This window comes from Xenopus laevis, chromosome 4S, assembly GCF_017654675.1.
Source record: "Xenopus laevis strain J_2021 chromosome 4S, Xenopus_laevis_v10.1, whole genome shotgun sequence".
Taxonomy (NCBI): domain Eukaryota; kingdom Metazoa; phylum Chordata; class Amphibia; order Anura; family Pipidae; genus Xenopus; species Xenopus laevis.
In genome coordinates, this window is record NC_054378.1 from 62073870 (window position 1) to 62088022 (window position 14153).

Sequence of the window (14153 nt, forward strand, 5' to 3'; positions counted from 1 at the left end):
ATTCATCTCTGAAACTTATATTGCCTATAAATCAGAAATGCAGTGGTGTTGCATTATTAATGGTAAAAGACTCCATGTTCCTCTCTTGAGTATCATAACCTGCCCAATGCATATTGCATATGATGTATGTATGTATGTTTGTATATTTTTATTTGTATAGCGCTCCTTGAGGGCAAAGCACTATACAGCAAAACAATAAATTAGTAGTAACAAACAAGGGTTCACTGCAATAAGTAACAATAAGTACATTATAAGAAATATTCACATAAATATAAAGTATAATTACAATACAGATTAAGTGTTCAGTGTCGAGTAGACAAAAGGATGGAGGACCCTACCCTGTAGGGCTTACATTCTAAATGGGAGGGTAACTTATAGACACAATTCGGAGTTGTATTTAGTGCGGTAGGTTAAAGTGGGTGACGCTGCCATATAAGTGCCAGTTTCCAGGTTCAGGTGTTATCCAGGTGCTCCCAGAGGTAGTCTTTGAGTTTAGTTCTAAAGACATTGAGGAAAGATCCTCTATAGAGGATCTAAATGAATGCACAGGAAGTAGCCATGTTTAAGAAGTGTACTGGTGTAACTTTCTGTTGATTTATCATGTTTAAAGGCATAGTCCTTAACATCTAAACTACAGGGGTCATTTAAGAAGACCCTGAGCATAAGTGCTAGAGCACTAAAGGGCGCACAATCTCAGACCTTAGTGCTCATTCAGAGCATTAGCATTGTGGTCTTGCTGCGCTATACAACCTAAATTTAAAATTAATTTGCAGAGTGCAACTCTCGCAAGCATCCCTGCTCTTTCCCCTGCCATAGGGCAGGCAGTAGTTACAGGATTCTTCTCACCCTATACCCACCAGTGCTCCCTACCTTGCATTGATGTCTAAATGATTCTAAAATTTGGACTCCTCCTATGTGCCTACCACTGCACCCCCACGACTGTCATTAATTGACCCCTTATAGCATCAGTTTATGAAGGAGAAATTATTGATCTACTATGAAAAGCACATTTTTTATTTTATTGTAAATTGGAACTTGAGCACTAGTAAATCTGAAACTGAAAATGTTAGTAATAATGTGCCCCATTCTTCACCAACAAGCCTGCAGGCCAGTTAGGGTAAGATATTTGGAGAATGTACTCTTGTTAAACTAAAAGCTGAATCCGCCTGCTCTAAGTATATACAACATGTCTCATTATACAGTACTCTATAAACTTGCTATTGATAGTGGGCAACATGGTAGATCATAGCATTCATGATCCCTTTTAGTGCAGGGGTCATGAGTTTAAGTCCAACCTTGGCACTATCTTCATGGAGATTGTATCTGTTCCCTGTGTCTTCACAGGTTTCCTGCAAATTCTCTTTTTTTATTAAACCAAACCTAATGTGTGTATGGATAGGTGGAAGACAACTTATGGTAATGAGATACATAGGATATTTTGAGTGTTTTGCTGCTCAGGCTCTGTGATAGGCTTGTAGTGCTGCACAGTGCTGTATATTCAAGCAATTTGTACCTGTTGTTTGGAGCTGGAGCTTGGCAGTCATTTCTATTTATTTTGGATGAGGAACAATTTTGAAAATATACATTTCCCAGTAAGATTTGCTGTCTGTAGTGCTTCTTTCAGACTTCTGTTGAATCGTTTGATTTCTCCATTTGCTTGTGAGTAATACACTGACGATTTCCTATGCAAAATATTCCTTTCTCTCAGAAAGAATTCAAACTCAGATGAGACAAACTGTGGTCAGTTGTCTGATATTAACTCCTTTGGATTACCTTCTCTGCTGAAGACTGTAGATAGAAATGTTATTACTGTAGCTGATGTTATATGAAAAACAAATGCAATTTCTGTCCATTTACTGTAATAGTCTATCAAGGTTATAGCAAATCTACAGTCTATAGGAGCTTCTGTAAAAGGGCCGACGATATCAATAGCAAGTTTTTCCCATGCTGAATCAGGGAATGGTACTGGTTTTACATCTGGTCTCAACTTAACTATGTGTACAAAGTTCTTTGCACATCCCAGTGAAGTGTTGCTTTGTGGTGGAATTTTAGATACTTGCTGTGTGGCAGGCACTGGTGCTGTAGTAATGAGACCATCAACTAATTATAGGTTTAATGCAGCAAAAAGATCCCTTCCAAGTATAGCAGTACCCTTATTCACAATGTAAAAGTCACATTTTGCAGTATTTGATTCAAATCGTACAGTCACTGGCAAGCAACCAAGCACAGGGATTAGATCCTTTAAGTAACTGACCAGTCTCAGGGCAGGTGCAACAAGCGGATCTTTTGCAAAGTATTTCAAGAAAATATCCTTTGGTAGTATAGAAACAGCTGAACCTGTATCAAGCATCAGGTTAATGGAGTGTCCCTTGTCAGCAGAAGCAGTACTGACACTGACAGTGCATATAAACTTGCCTGGAATAAATGTACCAGCTTTATCCACACATAATACTGTGACATTTGTATTAGTGACTTCATGAACATCTTTAGCAGAACTACGGCAGATCTTAGCAAAATGTCCTACTTTTGTACATTTGCGGCACTGTTTAGCTTTTGCAGGACATGTAGCATAATTTGCAGTGTGTTGTGTTGAACCACAGCGAAAGCAGTATTTTCTATTTGTATGTGCTGCACAGTTTTGCAGTGTAGGTGAATACCTTTCCTTAGCACTGTATTTTGCCTGTGACTGTGCATTATTAGGCCACAGTGTTGAATTCACAATCTGTACATTCCCAGCAGTTCCCTGACTGAGAGTTTTAGCCTCTGCCACTGCTGTTTCAATTTGGCTAGCAACTGTAACAGCCTTTGCAAGGGTTAAATCCTGCTCCAGGAGCAGTCTCTCTCTAATGCGAGGTGAGTTTGTTTTTTCCACTATTTGGTCTCTTAGCATTTCATCTGTTAGATTCCCAAACTCACAGATAACAGTGCTTTATTAGCAGGCTCTCATGCAGCCATTACACAACAGTAACTTTCACTTTTAAGCTGTTCAGGAAGTATGCACAGTATAAGTCTGAGCATCTACAGGCCATCTACAGGCCATTTGTATAAACACCCCAGTTAGGGTGTCCAAAGTGGTGGAAGGCGAGGCCCAGCCTGTAGGCCAGGTAGGGTTAAGTTTACACCTAATACGACACAAGCTGTGCCAGGACCCATATATCTCTCATCTTAACACCACTTCACCGCTTGCGGCAACACTGGCTGTAAACTGTGTGTGGTTAATCATTTATTGGTTGATCCGATTCCAAACAATATTAGTTCCAGATAATACAGTAAATAAGTTGTGCCCATGTAAAAAACACGATCCAGATAAATTGAATGTCACACTCTGTGGACTGATGAGCTCCACTAAAGCTCAACTTCACTAGTTTCTGCTGTTTCTGCATTTGCAAGACCAAAATAAATAATCTAACATGTACAAGAAATGGCCTGTCTTACACATATTAAGTATAAAGTTGATTTCATTCTGCAAATAAAAGCCCAGGTCACATGGAGCATTTTTCTAAGATGGTAGAAGAGTCTAATACTTTTGGAAGAGAACATGAAATACTTTTGGAAAGGAATTCAACACAAAACAGCAATGCTAATTCTAACCACCTTTTATTCTTATCTAATCCACACTCATTACATTTGTGCACAAAAAAATGTAAATGACAACGCAAGAATAAAAAAATATACAGTATATATTTGAATAAAATCAGAAAACACAAGATCACTTTTTTACTTAACACAGGGTAGCAAAAAAAACAGGTGCAAACTGCAATGGTACAGGGCTTCAGAAAGTTCTGCAAAAACCTGCATTCAGGAAAGGCACATTGGCATCACCTATCCTGAACCATATCTGTTGGCTGGCATTGGCAGTTACAGGGTGTAGCAAGACATGCCCAAGGGCAGCTGTTAAAGGGGCTGTTCACCTTTAAATTAACTTTTAGAATGATGTAGAGAGTAATATTCTGATATGATTTGCAATTGGTTTTCGTTTATTATTATTGAGGTTTTTGAGTTATTAAGCTTTTTATTCAGCAGCTCTTCAGTTTGCAATTTCAGCAATCTGGTTGCTAGGAGACAAATTACCCTAGTAACCATGCATTGAATAAGACCCTGGAATATAAATAGGAGAGGGCTTGAATATCAAGATGAGTAATAAAACTTAGCAATAACAATACAATAATAGCCTTACAGAGCATTTCTTTTTTAGATGGGGTCCGTGACCCCCATATGACAGCAGGAAAAAGTCAACAGAAGAAGGCAAATAATTCAAAAACAATAAAAGATAAACAATGAAGGCCAATTGAAAAGTTGCTTAGAATTGGCCATTCTATGACATACTAAAATCTAATTCAAAGGTGAACCGTCCCTTTAAGTTAAAGGCCAACATTGCTGTTCTAAGCCTTGCTCTTTACACTGGATCCAGATGTAGACTGTACTGATATCCCCTACCAGCAATGCTTTGTAACTGAACATTAAATAGATGTGATGTTGTTCCCCTTAGTGCACTTTTTGCAGGATTTTAGCTGCTGCTCAGGTACTGCATACTGCACACCACAAAAACAGCATACTTTATATTGCTGATATACAATATATTGTGATGGTGTGTACCAAATTCATCTGCATTGTGCTCACAATTTACACTCTTCTTCCCGCCTAAGGTTATAAACATACTCTGACCACAACGATATGCTCTGCTACCTATTTGATTATGTAAAAGCTAAATGTTAAAAGGATAATATATATCAGTTACAGAGGTAACTGGGTAAAAACATCAGCCGATTTCAATATTGGGAGGTGGAGTATTTATTTAAAAAAAAAAAAAAACTGTTGGGATAGTTGGATGAAGCTCCTTTCCTATGGCTGTAGGACTGTAAAGCTGTATAGACCCTGTGTGTGCTAAGCATAGTGGCGCCTTAAAAGAGACATCGCGTGCATATTCAGTTAACCCTGGTACAACAGCTATGAGAGGACTGAAAGAATGTCCCATTAAAGCCAAATATAAAACTGTTCGTATTTTGGAAACAGCTCAAAATAGAATATTAAATTGTAGAAGCTCTCTAAAGAGCACACTGAGCAACTGTAATTCTACATTTTAATTTACATCATATTTAAATGGTTCAACTTTTTTTTTTTTTACTTAATTTGCTGGTAAAATAATTCCCCCCTCAGTCTTCCCAGCTGTGCATGTTCGGCTCATTGTTACGCTTAGATACATGCTCTTTTCTTCCTCTCCATTAGTAAAATGCATAATTGCTAATGATGGAGTGCGCAACACGAGAGCTTGGCTGAGTTACATCAGGTAATTCCATCTCTGTAAGCAAATTGAGATTTAGCCTTTAATGTTCCCATGGGTGAGATGCGTGATGAAGAGATGATTTGCATGGCAGTTGTACCTGTTGGTAAAAACTAATCATGGGCTGTTTTACTTCTCCTTCCTTGTCCTATTTTTTAACAGGTTTTAGGATGAATAATATGAAGAACAGTTTCTAATAAATACACTTGGAGAGTTAAAAAAAACTATTTAAAGTAGGATCTCAAAGTAACATTGTTCATAGGTGGCTAATAGGCAATTATTTTGCACTGTGACTTGCATATACCAGTAGTGACTAAATTAATTTTACAGGAATTAGAAAAATTAAGCTTCTATTTTCAATTTGTGTAAATTCTATATCAAATAAAATGTACTTCCCTTCCGTTGCCTATGTTGTCTAATACAAATATATCCACACATAGCAGTAAAAGTGTTGAAGTAATCTCATGGCAAGTAAAAATAACCTATAAGTGCATCAGGGGATGAATATGCAATAACTGCTTGTTAGAAGGTGCTGATTTTTTCTAGGGAAGCTAGTTAGGAATCCTTAAGGGGTTTATTATTGCACAGTGCAGAACTTATTGCCATTTCTCAGTTATCCACTTGCTGCTAAGGCCTACTATCCCCAATACATCACAGACATGTTTATGCAGGAAACAGAAGTCATTCTGCTTCAGCAATGCTGTTATGACTTGGCAATTAGTACACAAGGCACAATGAGCAATAATGCACATACAATATGCTAGATGAAAAATAATTGTTATGGTACTATGTTATGCACATCACACCCTATCCAAAGTAGGCATTCCTTACCAGTGCCAATATTTCTGACCAACTCCCCCACCATATTAAAATTCTGAATACCCATTATTTTCAATCCCAGACTTTGTGTCTACCTGGAAGCTGAACAACCACAAACAAAGAAGGAAATGTGAGAAAGACACTGAAATATGCACGTTTCTGTCACTTGATTCCAATACCTAATGTAGGGTTTGCTCATCAGAGTTAAATCATAGTATTGGTATTATTTTACACCACCACAATGCCTGAGTCACAACTTGACAACAGAGTAACCGAAGGAAGGAGGGTATCCATGAGCAAAGTCTGAGAGAAGTAAAGAACAGTGTTCAGAGGTAGTACAAGATCTCCTTGGAAAAGCTGAAAAGGAAACCCAACTCCAATTGACATAGTGTCAAGAGCAGAAACCAGCCATTACTGTAATGAATTCAAATAGTATAGTTTTTTTTAGAGAGTACAAATGTAGACAAAGTCTATTGCTTTCATACAGCCATGCATAGTTTGTGTAGTAAAAATAGTGATAATAAATATGGAAACAAAGAAACAGCAAGTCACTCCAAAAAAATGAAAGGGATTAAAAGTAATTAAAATATACTGAACTCTTGCCCTGTGTTAGTAAAAGTTATGTCTTTGCTTTAAAAAGACTGATATAGTTTATATAAATAAACTGCTGTGTAGCCATGGGACAGACAGTCAAGCTGGATTTGTAGAAAAAGGCACAGGTAATTTAGCACACAACAGATAAGCTCTGTAATATAATACCATGCTATACTACAGAGTGCATCTGTTATCTGCTATGTGACCTGTGCTTCAAATGTCTGCCCCCATTGCTACACAGCAGCTTGTTTATAAACTATAGTAGTGTTTCTGAAGCAAACACACCAGTTTTACCAGTGCAGGGAAACAGTACATTATATTTTAATCACTTTAAAATGCTTAATATTTTTGGTGTTACTGTTCCTTTAAGTTAGCATAAACAGATGAAGCAAAACAAGCCTATTATTTTAGAAGCTTCGAGGGCCCACATTTGTATTTCAAAGTTATAAGAATAGCAGCACTCCCATTTCAAAAAAATTAAAACTGCCTTTATTTTCTCATACAACAATTACAGCAACTTTTCGGGCCCTTCTGGTCCTTTTTCAAGCTGATTAAGTATGATACTTTACAGTTTGAAAAAGAACATAGCATTCCAGGTAATAGGTCAGTTCATAAAGGTATGTTTCTCATGCAACATACAAATAGGAAAACCATGTAGTAAATTGGCTGCAGTTTTCATCTCCACAAGAGAAACTATTGCTATTTGTGAGAACAGGTTAAAATTAATTTTTTTTGGAGCCCACGTGCCTACCATATAGTGTAATTTATGTCATGCTGTTTTTCTTTGTTCTATATACTATATATAGATGTTTCCAACAAATATAGGGCCCATTTATCATGAGCTGGGGCACAAGAACTGGAGCGCTAAGGGATGTAAATGTGCCTTCTTTTATAGCCCATGCCCTTCCCAATTGAACCTCTGCTTATTCTCCATGCAATCTGGGCTAAGGACCTTGTGCAAGGGAGTTGCATACTCAAATGAAACAATATCCTCTAAATTGTTAGTTATTTGGTTCAAAAGCTAACATTTTGTATTAGTAAGTACAGTATTTCTTTAATATGGGAGTACCTGAACTACACTTAAAGGTAAGCCCTACAACACCTTACCTGGCCAGGAGTTAAATTGTTTCAGGGAAGTAACCATAAATACAACCAGTTGCTTCCTTTGGGAGCAATTATAATGAGAAACACATATATGTCTACTCTTGATCTTTCATTATAAATGAATGGTATGTATATATTTATATATGGTTTCTTGGCAACACAGCACTGTACAATTTTACAATAAATTAACAGTACAGACAGCTGAGCAAACAGTGAAATCAATAAAACATTCATACATTTGAAAAGTTCAAAAGGTATGTGTAGAGAGACCAAGAATGTGTCTCTTCTGCAGAGCTTACAGTCTTAGTACTCAAAAACACCCTCTTGAACCTCCTCTCCCCCTTACAATATGTCAGACTGATATTGAAGTAATGGACTGGTCATTGACAATGCCGCTCCTGCCTGAAACATGTCAAAACACAATACAAGAACTAAACAAACAGACCTTAGGCTGGTGCTATTAGCTCTGAACAATGAATACAGTAATTATTTTCAGGACACAGTAATCTTGTGTTATGTGTGTTTTAGATGGTGCTTTGGATGTAATCTTGAACAAAGATAACACTTCCACAAAGGACATATTAATCATATGCCTTTTATAGCTTTTCTTTCCTTATTTAATCCATACAATATAAATATCTTGAGCAATTATTAACAGCTTGTAAACAAGTGCTAAGGAAACAGCACACTGTTGCTATAGTACCATTTAATCACCGAGTAAACTATACTTCAGGACATGAATAAAACATGACATGTGATTTTGAAATGCCTTGATACATTTTCTGATACTTAAATGGATGAAGTAGGTAAAAAAAGGGTGTAATTTGAAAAAAAAAAACACTTTTGTATGGTATGTTATACTATATTTGATACTACCCCTATATTTAAATGTATTTAGTGTTAATCACAGGTTCCGAGGACTCATGATTATTTCCATCAAAGATGCTCATCACTGTGGTACCTGCACTAACTTTCCAGCCGTTTAGCTATGCATAACCAGGGTACTTACCCACTGCTCTACTGTTGGAGCTTTTGACAGGTTGCTAACTAGCATTAATAGGTACTGACCCACCTGCAGTAGTGCATTCAGGTCTGGGGCTTACCTAGGCATCGGACTTGTGAGCTCCCCAATGCACATGCATAAGACGTCACTTGCGTCCCATCACCCCACTTCTGCTGCTGCACTCTCTTCTGGTATTTAGCCCAAGCATAACTATACTTTCCAGTTAACTGAATCACCTTAATATAATATACACAAAATAAGAGTGCTATAATCTGGTTATTGGTACTTCAGGTGGTGAAGCAGTCTTTTATAAAGAGAAAATTTCTCTATACGGACACCTATTAGTAGGATGGCAGTAGACAGAAGAAATACATTTACAGTTGTAGTATTGTACAAGTGCATGTGGAATTTGAATCAAAAATCGCCATGTTTTTAAGCCACAGTGCATTGTTTTCTCCACAATTCCAGTGTTATAACAGCCTCAATGTGCTATAATAGCGGCCGGCTTTAATGGCGAGTATCTTTAAAGGAAAACTATACCCTGCGAACAATATTCATTTTGGGGGTAAAGTTTTCCTTTAATGAATGGTGCAATGACTGCACCAAAATATGCAGGACCAAATCTGCAGTTGCACGTAATAAATGAACCCTATGATGTACTAAAGGCCCTCACAAGAGTTATATGTGTAATTGATTACCATCAGTTAATTTGTGAGGCAATTTTATAATACCAGCCTGTATTTGACCATCATTCAAATTCAGCATTGATTGTATAGGTATAGGACCTGTTATCCAGAATACTTGGGACCCGGGGTTTGGGTATAACAGATATTTCCATAATTTGGATCTTCATACCTTAAGTCTTCTAGAAAATCATGTAAACATTAAAAAAAAAACAATAGGCTGGATTTGCTTCCAAAAGAGATTAATTATATCTTAGTTTGGATCAAGTACAATGTACTGTTTTATTGTTACAGAGAAAAATGAAATCTTTTTTAAAAATTTGGATTACTTGGCTGAAACGGAATCAATGGGAGATGGAGCTCTCTGGATAATGGGTTTCTGGAGAATGGATTCCATACCTGTATCATGAAAAATGTTCTTTCTTTATTTCTTTTTTTTTTTTTTTTTTACAGACCTTTGTCCGCATACAACAGTCTCACTGACAAACACCTGACAGGATATTTCAACAATACAAGAATAAGAAGGCACCTTCAGAGATCTGGAATGGTATTAATCTGCTTCTAATTCAGCCTAATGTGCATTTATTCTACCAAGGACAAAACCTTGTTACAAATGTATTTAATCGACAGTTGGGGGCTATTCATTAAAATCAGTAAAGTATGACATATATTAATTTAACTTCTTATTTTTCTAAATATATACATAGATTCATTACACTCTAGCTATTCTTATTCTAGCTGTCATGATAATAACAAATAATAATTCCCTTAAATTGCATCCCATGTTGATTTCAATTAGAAATCAGTCATTTTTCTAAATTGTTGAATTGTTGATTGGTGGATTTGGACTTAAATTGTTACACTATAATTTAAATTACCAAGTTATTAGTATAATTATCACAGAATCTGTTCAAGAGTGGTCAGATGCAGTCTGACATTATAAAATTGCCTCACAAATTAACTGGCGGTTATCAATTAAGCATATAACACATTAGTCAGCACCCTCATGAAAATCTCATGCAAACAACTTCAGATAAATCTCAAATGAAATATTACCCCAAATTTTAGGCAATAATTCAGGAGTTATTTCTTATTGGCCTCCATTGAGCAAAATCCATGATAATTCTACTTAAAACTTGGTAATTTAAGTTAATTTAACAATTCAAGTAGATAAAAGAGAAATGTGTTTGTGGGGATGTTAATGTTTCACCCAATACAGCATTCATACTTTAATTTACAGATTACAAGAAGTGGAAGAATATTAACTGAAAAAGAATACAAAATAAATTCTATGAGACGTGACCATCAGAAATATATCAGACAATGCCTTGCCCAAGCCATATTCCAAAAGGTCCTTGACATGGAGGTAGGATGTCATTTTTTTCCCCAGCAGTCCTATCACTTTTTAATTATTATTATAATAGTAGCAGATGTTAGATTTGAATCAGACATTCTCTATACTGGCACTAAATGAAATGTGTAAAAGTCCGATGCATGCTACTACATAAAAGTCTGTTATGTCCTTCTGGTGAGTAAAGCAAAGACAGGCTCTTGGACATCCCAAAACATTGCATTGGTGTACAATTTTATGTATCTGGATAAACATAAATCCCCTACAACACAGTTAAACTACTGTGGTCCTTTCCACACTAGATGTATTTAGGGCTACTGCTGGAGGTAAGTCTATATACCTGATTAGCAATATCAGCATCCTTACTTTGAACTGCCACACTTTAGAGAACCTGCACTCAAGGCAGATCGATAGTGGATAATTATTGGATCAAAATAAAAAGGATGTTTAATATTGTTTGCTTGGCTGGTGACCATAATTGCCTCATTAAATGTAAATAATTCTTAGTGGATCATGGATATTACAGCTGCCTTACAGGGTTCGAGTTTGATTCTAGAATGTGCTCTCCCAGTGTTTGTGTGGGTTTCCTCCCACACTCCAAAAACATAAAGGAAGGGTAATTGGCTTTTGTTGAGAAAAACATTGACCCTACTGTATGTAATAGGGACCTTAGATTGTAAGCTCTGCTGGGGCAGGCACTGTTGTGAATGATGTATAATATCTGCTGCAGAATATGTTGATGCTATATAAATAAGTATAATAATAACATTACAGGTTTGCTCTTAATTATACATGTAACAAGGATGGACATTAGGAGCCAGTTAACAAGTACAGGTATGTACTGTACGTTTTCAAATGTGGGAGGAAACCCACACAAGCACAGGAAGAACATACAAACTCCACATGTGCTGTGACTGAAATCAAACTCAGGATCCCAGTACTGCAAGGCAGCAGCGCCAACAATAATTCAACATAGTACAGTTATGGGGCACAGAGACTTGTGGCTGCTCCAATGAAAATAATGGCACCTTTGTTAGGCAGCGCTATATTCATAGGGGTTGGGAAAATGAAGGCATTTAAAATTACATTTTCCTAGTCAGACTAGCTGTTCACTAAGCCCCAGCAACCCCTCTAAACTGTCAAGATTAGCTACACGAGTTGCTACATCACAGTTGAATTAGAGAAATGTCAGTTGTAATAATTGACTTTAATAAAGCTCAGGGAGCATGCTCATTAGGGCTGAAACAAATTCATCAAATTTGAACAAAACATTTCCTTTTAAAAAATAGAAAGCAATTAAAAACTTTTTACAGAATTTTCCATTTCTATTTTAGGGAATAATTTGAAAATAATAAAATAATAATTTCGGTTGAAAAAAGACACATGCCCATCAAGTTTAAACTTTTACAGCCATATAAAACCTGTCTAACTGCTAGTTTATCCAGAGGAAGGCAACCCCCCTCCTCCCCTTAATTTGCCTCAGAGTGGGAAACCATTTCTTCCCAATTTCAAAATGGCAGTCCCATCAACTTTGTTCCAAGAGCTATTTTCAATAACTTTGTATTTCGTCACTTGCTAAAAAGCCACCCAACCCTTTCTTAAAGCTATCTAATGTATCTGCCAGTACAACTGATTCAGGGAAAGAATGCCACAACTACACAGCTCTCACTGTAAAAAACCCCTTCTGAATATTTAGATGGAACCTTCTTTCTTGTAATCAAAATGGATGCCCTCATATCTGCTGAAGGACCTGCTGATGAACAAAGTGGAGTGAGAGAGAATTTATTATAAGCCCCTTATATATTGATACATAATTATCATATCCCCCTTAAAGGAGAATTTAACCTGTGGGAAAAACCCCCGTACCCCCTCACCCCAAGTAGACCCCATTCCTCCTCCCCCAGGCTAACTACCCCCCCCCCCCGGGGGAAATGCCCTATACTCCATACTTCTATAACCCTCGCCGCAGATTCTTCCAGCAAAGTTCCACGCATCCATCTTCCAGCTCCTCGGTAAGCTGACTGAGAGATCAGCAATTTCGGTGTAATTCCACACATGCGCAGTTGTCACAAACCGGCAAACCACTCCAACTGCGCATGCGCAGAAATACCGATCTCCCAGTCAGCTTACAGAGGACGCGGAAGATGGATGCGTGGAACTTCTAGGGGAAGAAGGGAGGGGGGGTGGTCTACCTGGGTTGGGGGGTACAGGATTTTTTCCCCACAGGTTGAATTCTCCTTTAAGTGCCTCTTCTCTAGTGCAAACAACCTCTACTTGGCCAGTCTTTCTTCATAACTGAGACTTTACATAACACACACATTCGACTCACATCCAGCCCTTTATGTGTGTGGTCCAAGCAGGTGGGAACAGCACTTCATATAGAGATTGTTTGCGCATTGTCCCCTCCCGGAGTAAATAAACCTCTATCACATCAAGTTAACCCCTTATGCAATAAAATGTATGTTGCTGTGAAACAGATTTGAAGGGAAACTACCATAGTTGAGCCTTACTTTATAGTAATCTGTTTTTACATAAATTAGTCTAATAATAAACTAATGTTACATAATGATACAGCTCATGGAACTCCGAGGTAACCTCTAATATCCTCATATTTTGCAACTGGGGGTACTTTATTTATTATAATACACAAGTTTCGGTGAGTCATGTGACAGAAATTACATCAGAACTCAGCGTTTATAACTGATGACATCAGAACTCAACGTTTATAAGGGTATAATTAACAAGATATTCATGGCTTTTGTGTATTATATAGATATAATCATACATCCCTATTTCTTAAGAATCATAGCATTTCAGCTGCAAGGTCAATCCATGAAATACAGTCAACTACCTAAAATAAAAATTCAATAAACCCCTATTTGCAAATGTTAATATGCCAAGTTGTCTCTTGTAACCTGCAAAGTTAAATCATGCTTATTCTAATTTCATATTTTTCTGTCAGCCAAAGTTTCCATTTAATGCACTTTTTAAAATGCTTGTTCCATAAATGTGTACCTAGATAGGTCACTACCAAGTAGTTTTGTCTCTTAGATTTAGACACTATCAATTTGTCATACTGCACAATTGGTTGCTCAGGCAATTGCTGTTATATCAACGTGGTGATCACCCTATTGCACAAAACTTATTTTAAACAGTTTAAATAAATAATCAAGTTCTTCATGTACTGACACCGTAGCAATAAAAATAATTTACATTTTTCTCAGTTTTATATTAAAATGAGGTTTATGTTGTACATGGAGATTTGTCAACATGCCTCAAAAAAATAGACAGAAACATCAGCGTTTAATTCACCTGAGC

General features: G+C 36.9%; 1 protein-coding gene across 2 annotated transcripts in view; it reads left to right on the forward strand.

The window, feature by feature from the left end:
• erich3.S (glutamate rich 3 S homeolog) overlaps positions 1 to 14153 on the forward strand; it is a 53761-nt gene that overhangs the window by 1648 nt on the left and 37960 nt on the right. For both annotated transcript variants that reach the window (XM_041561328.1, XM_041561329.1), the window contains exons 2-3: positions 9938 to 10031; positions 10725 to 10850. In XM_041561328.1, coding sequence (XP_041417262.1) covers positions 9938 to 10031; positions 10725 to 10850 — 220 coding nt within the window. The remainder of the gene's footprint in view (positions 1 to 9937; positions 10032 to 10724; positions 10851 to 14153) is intronic.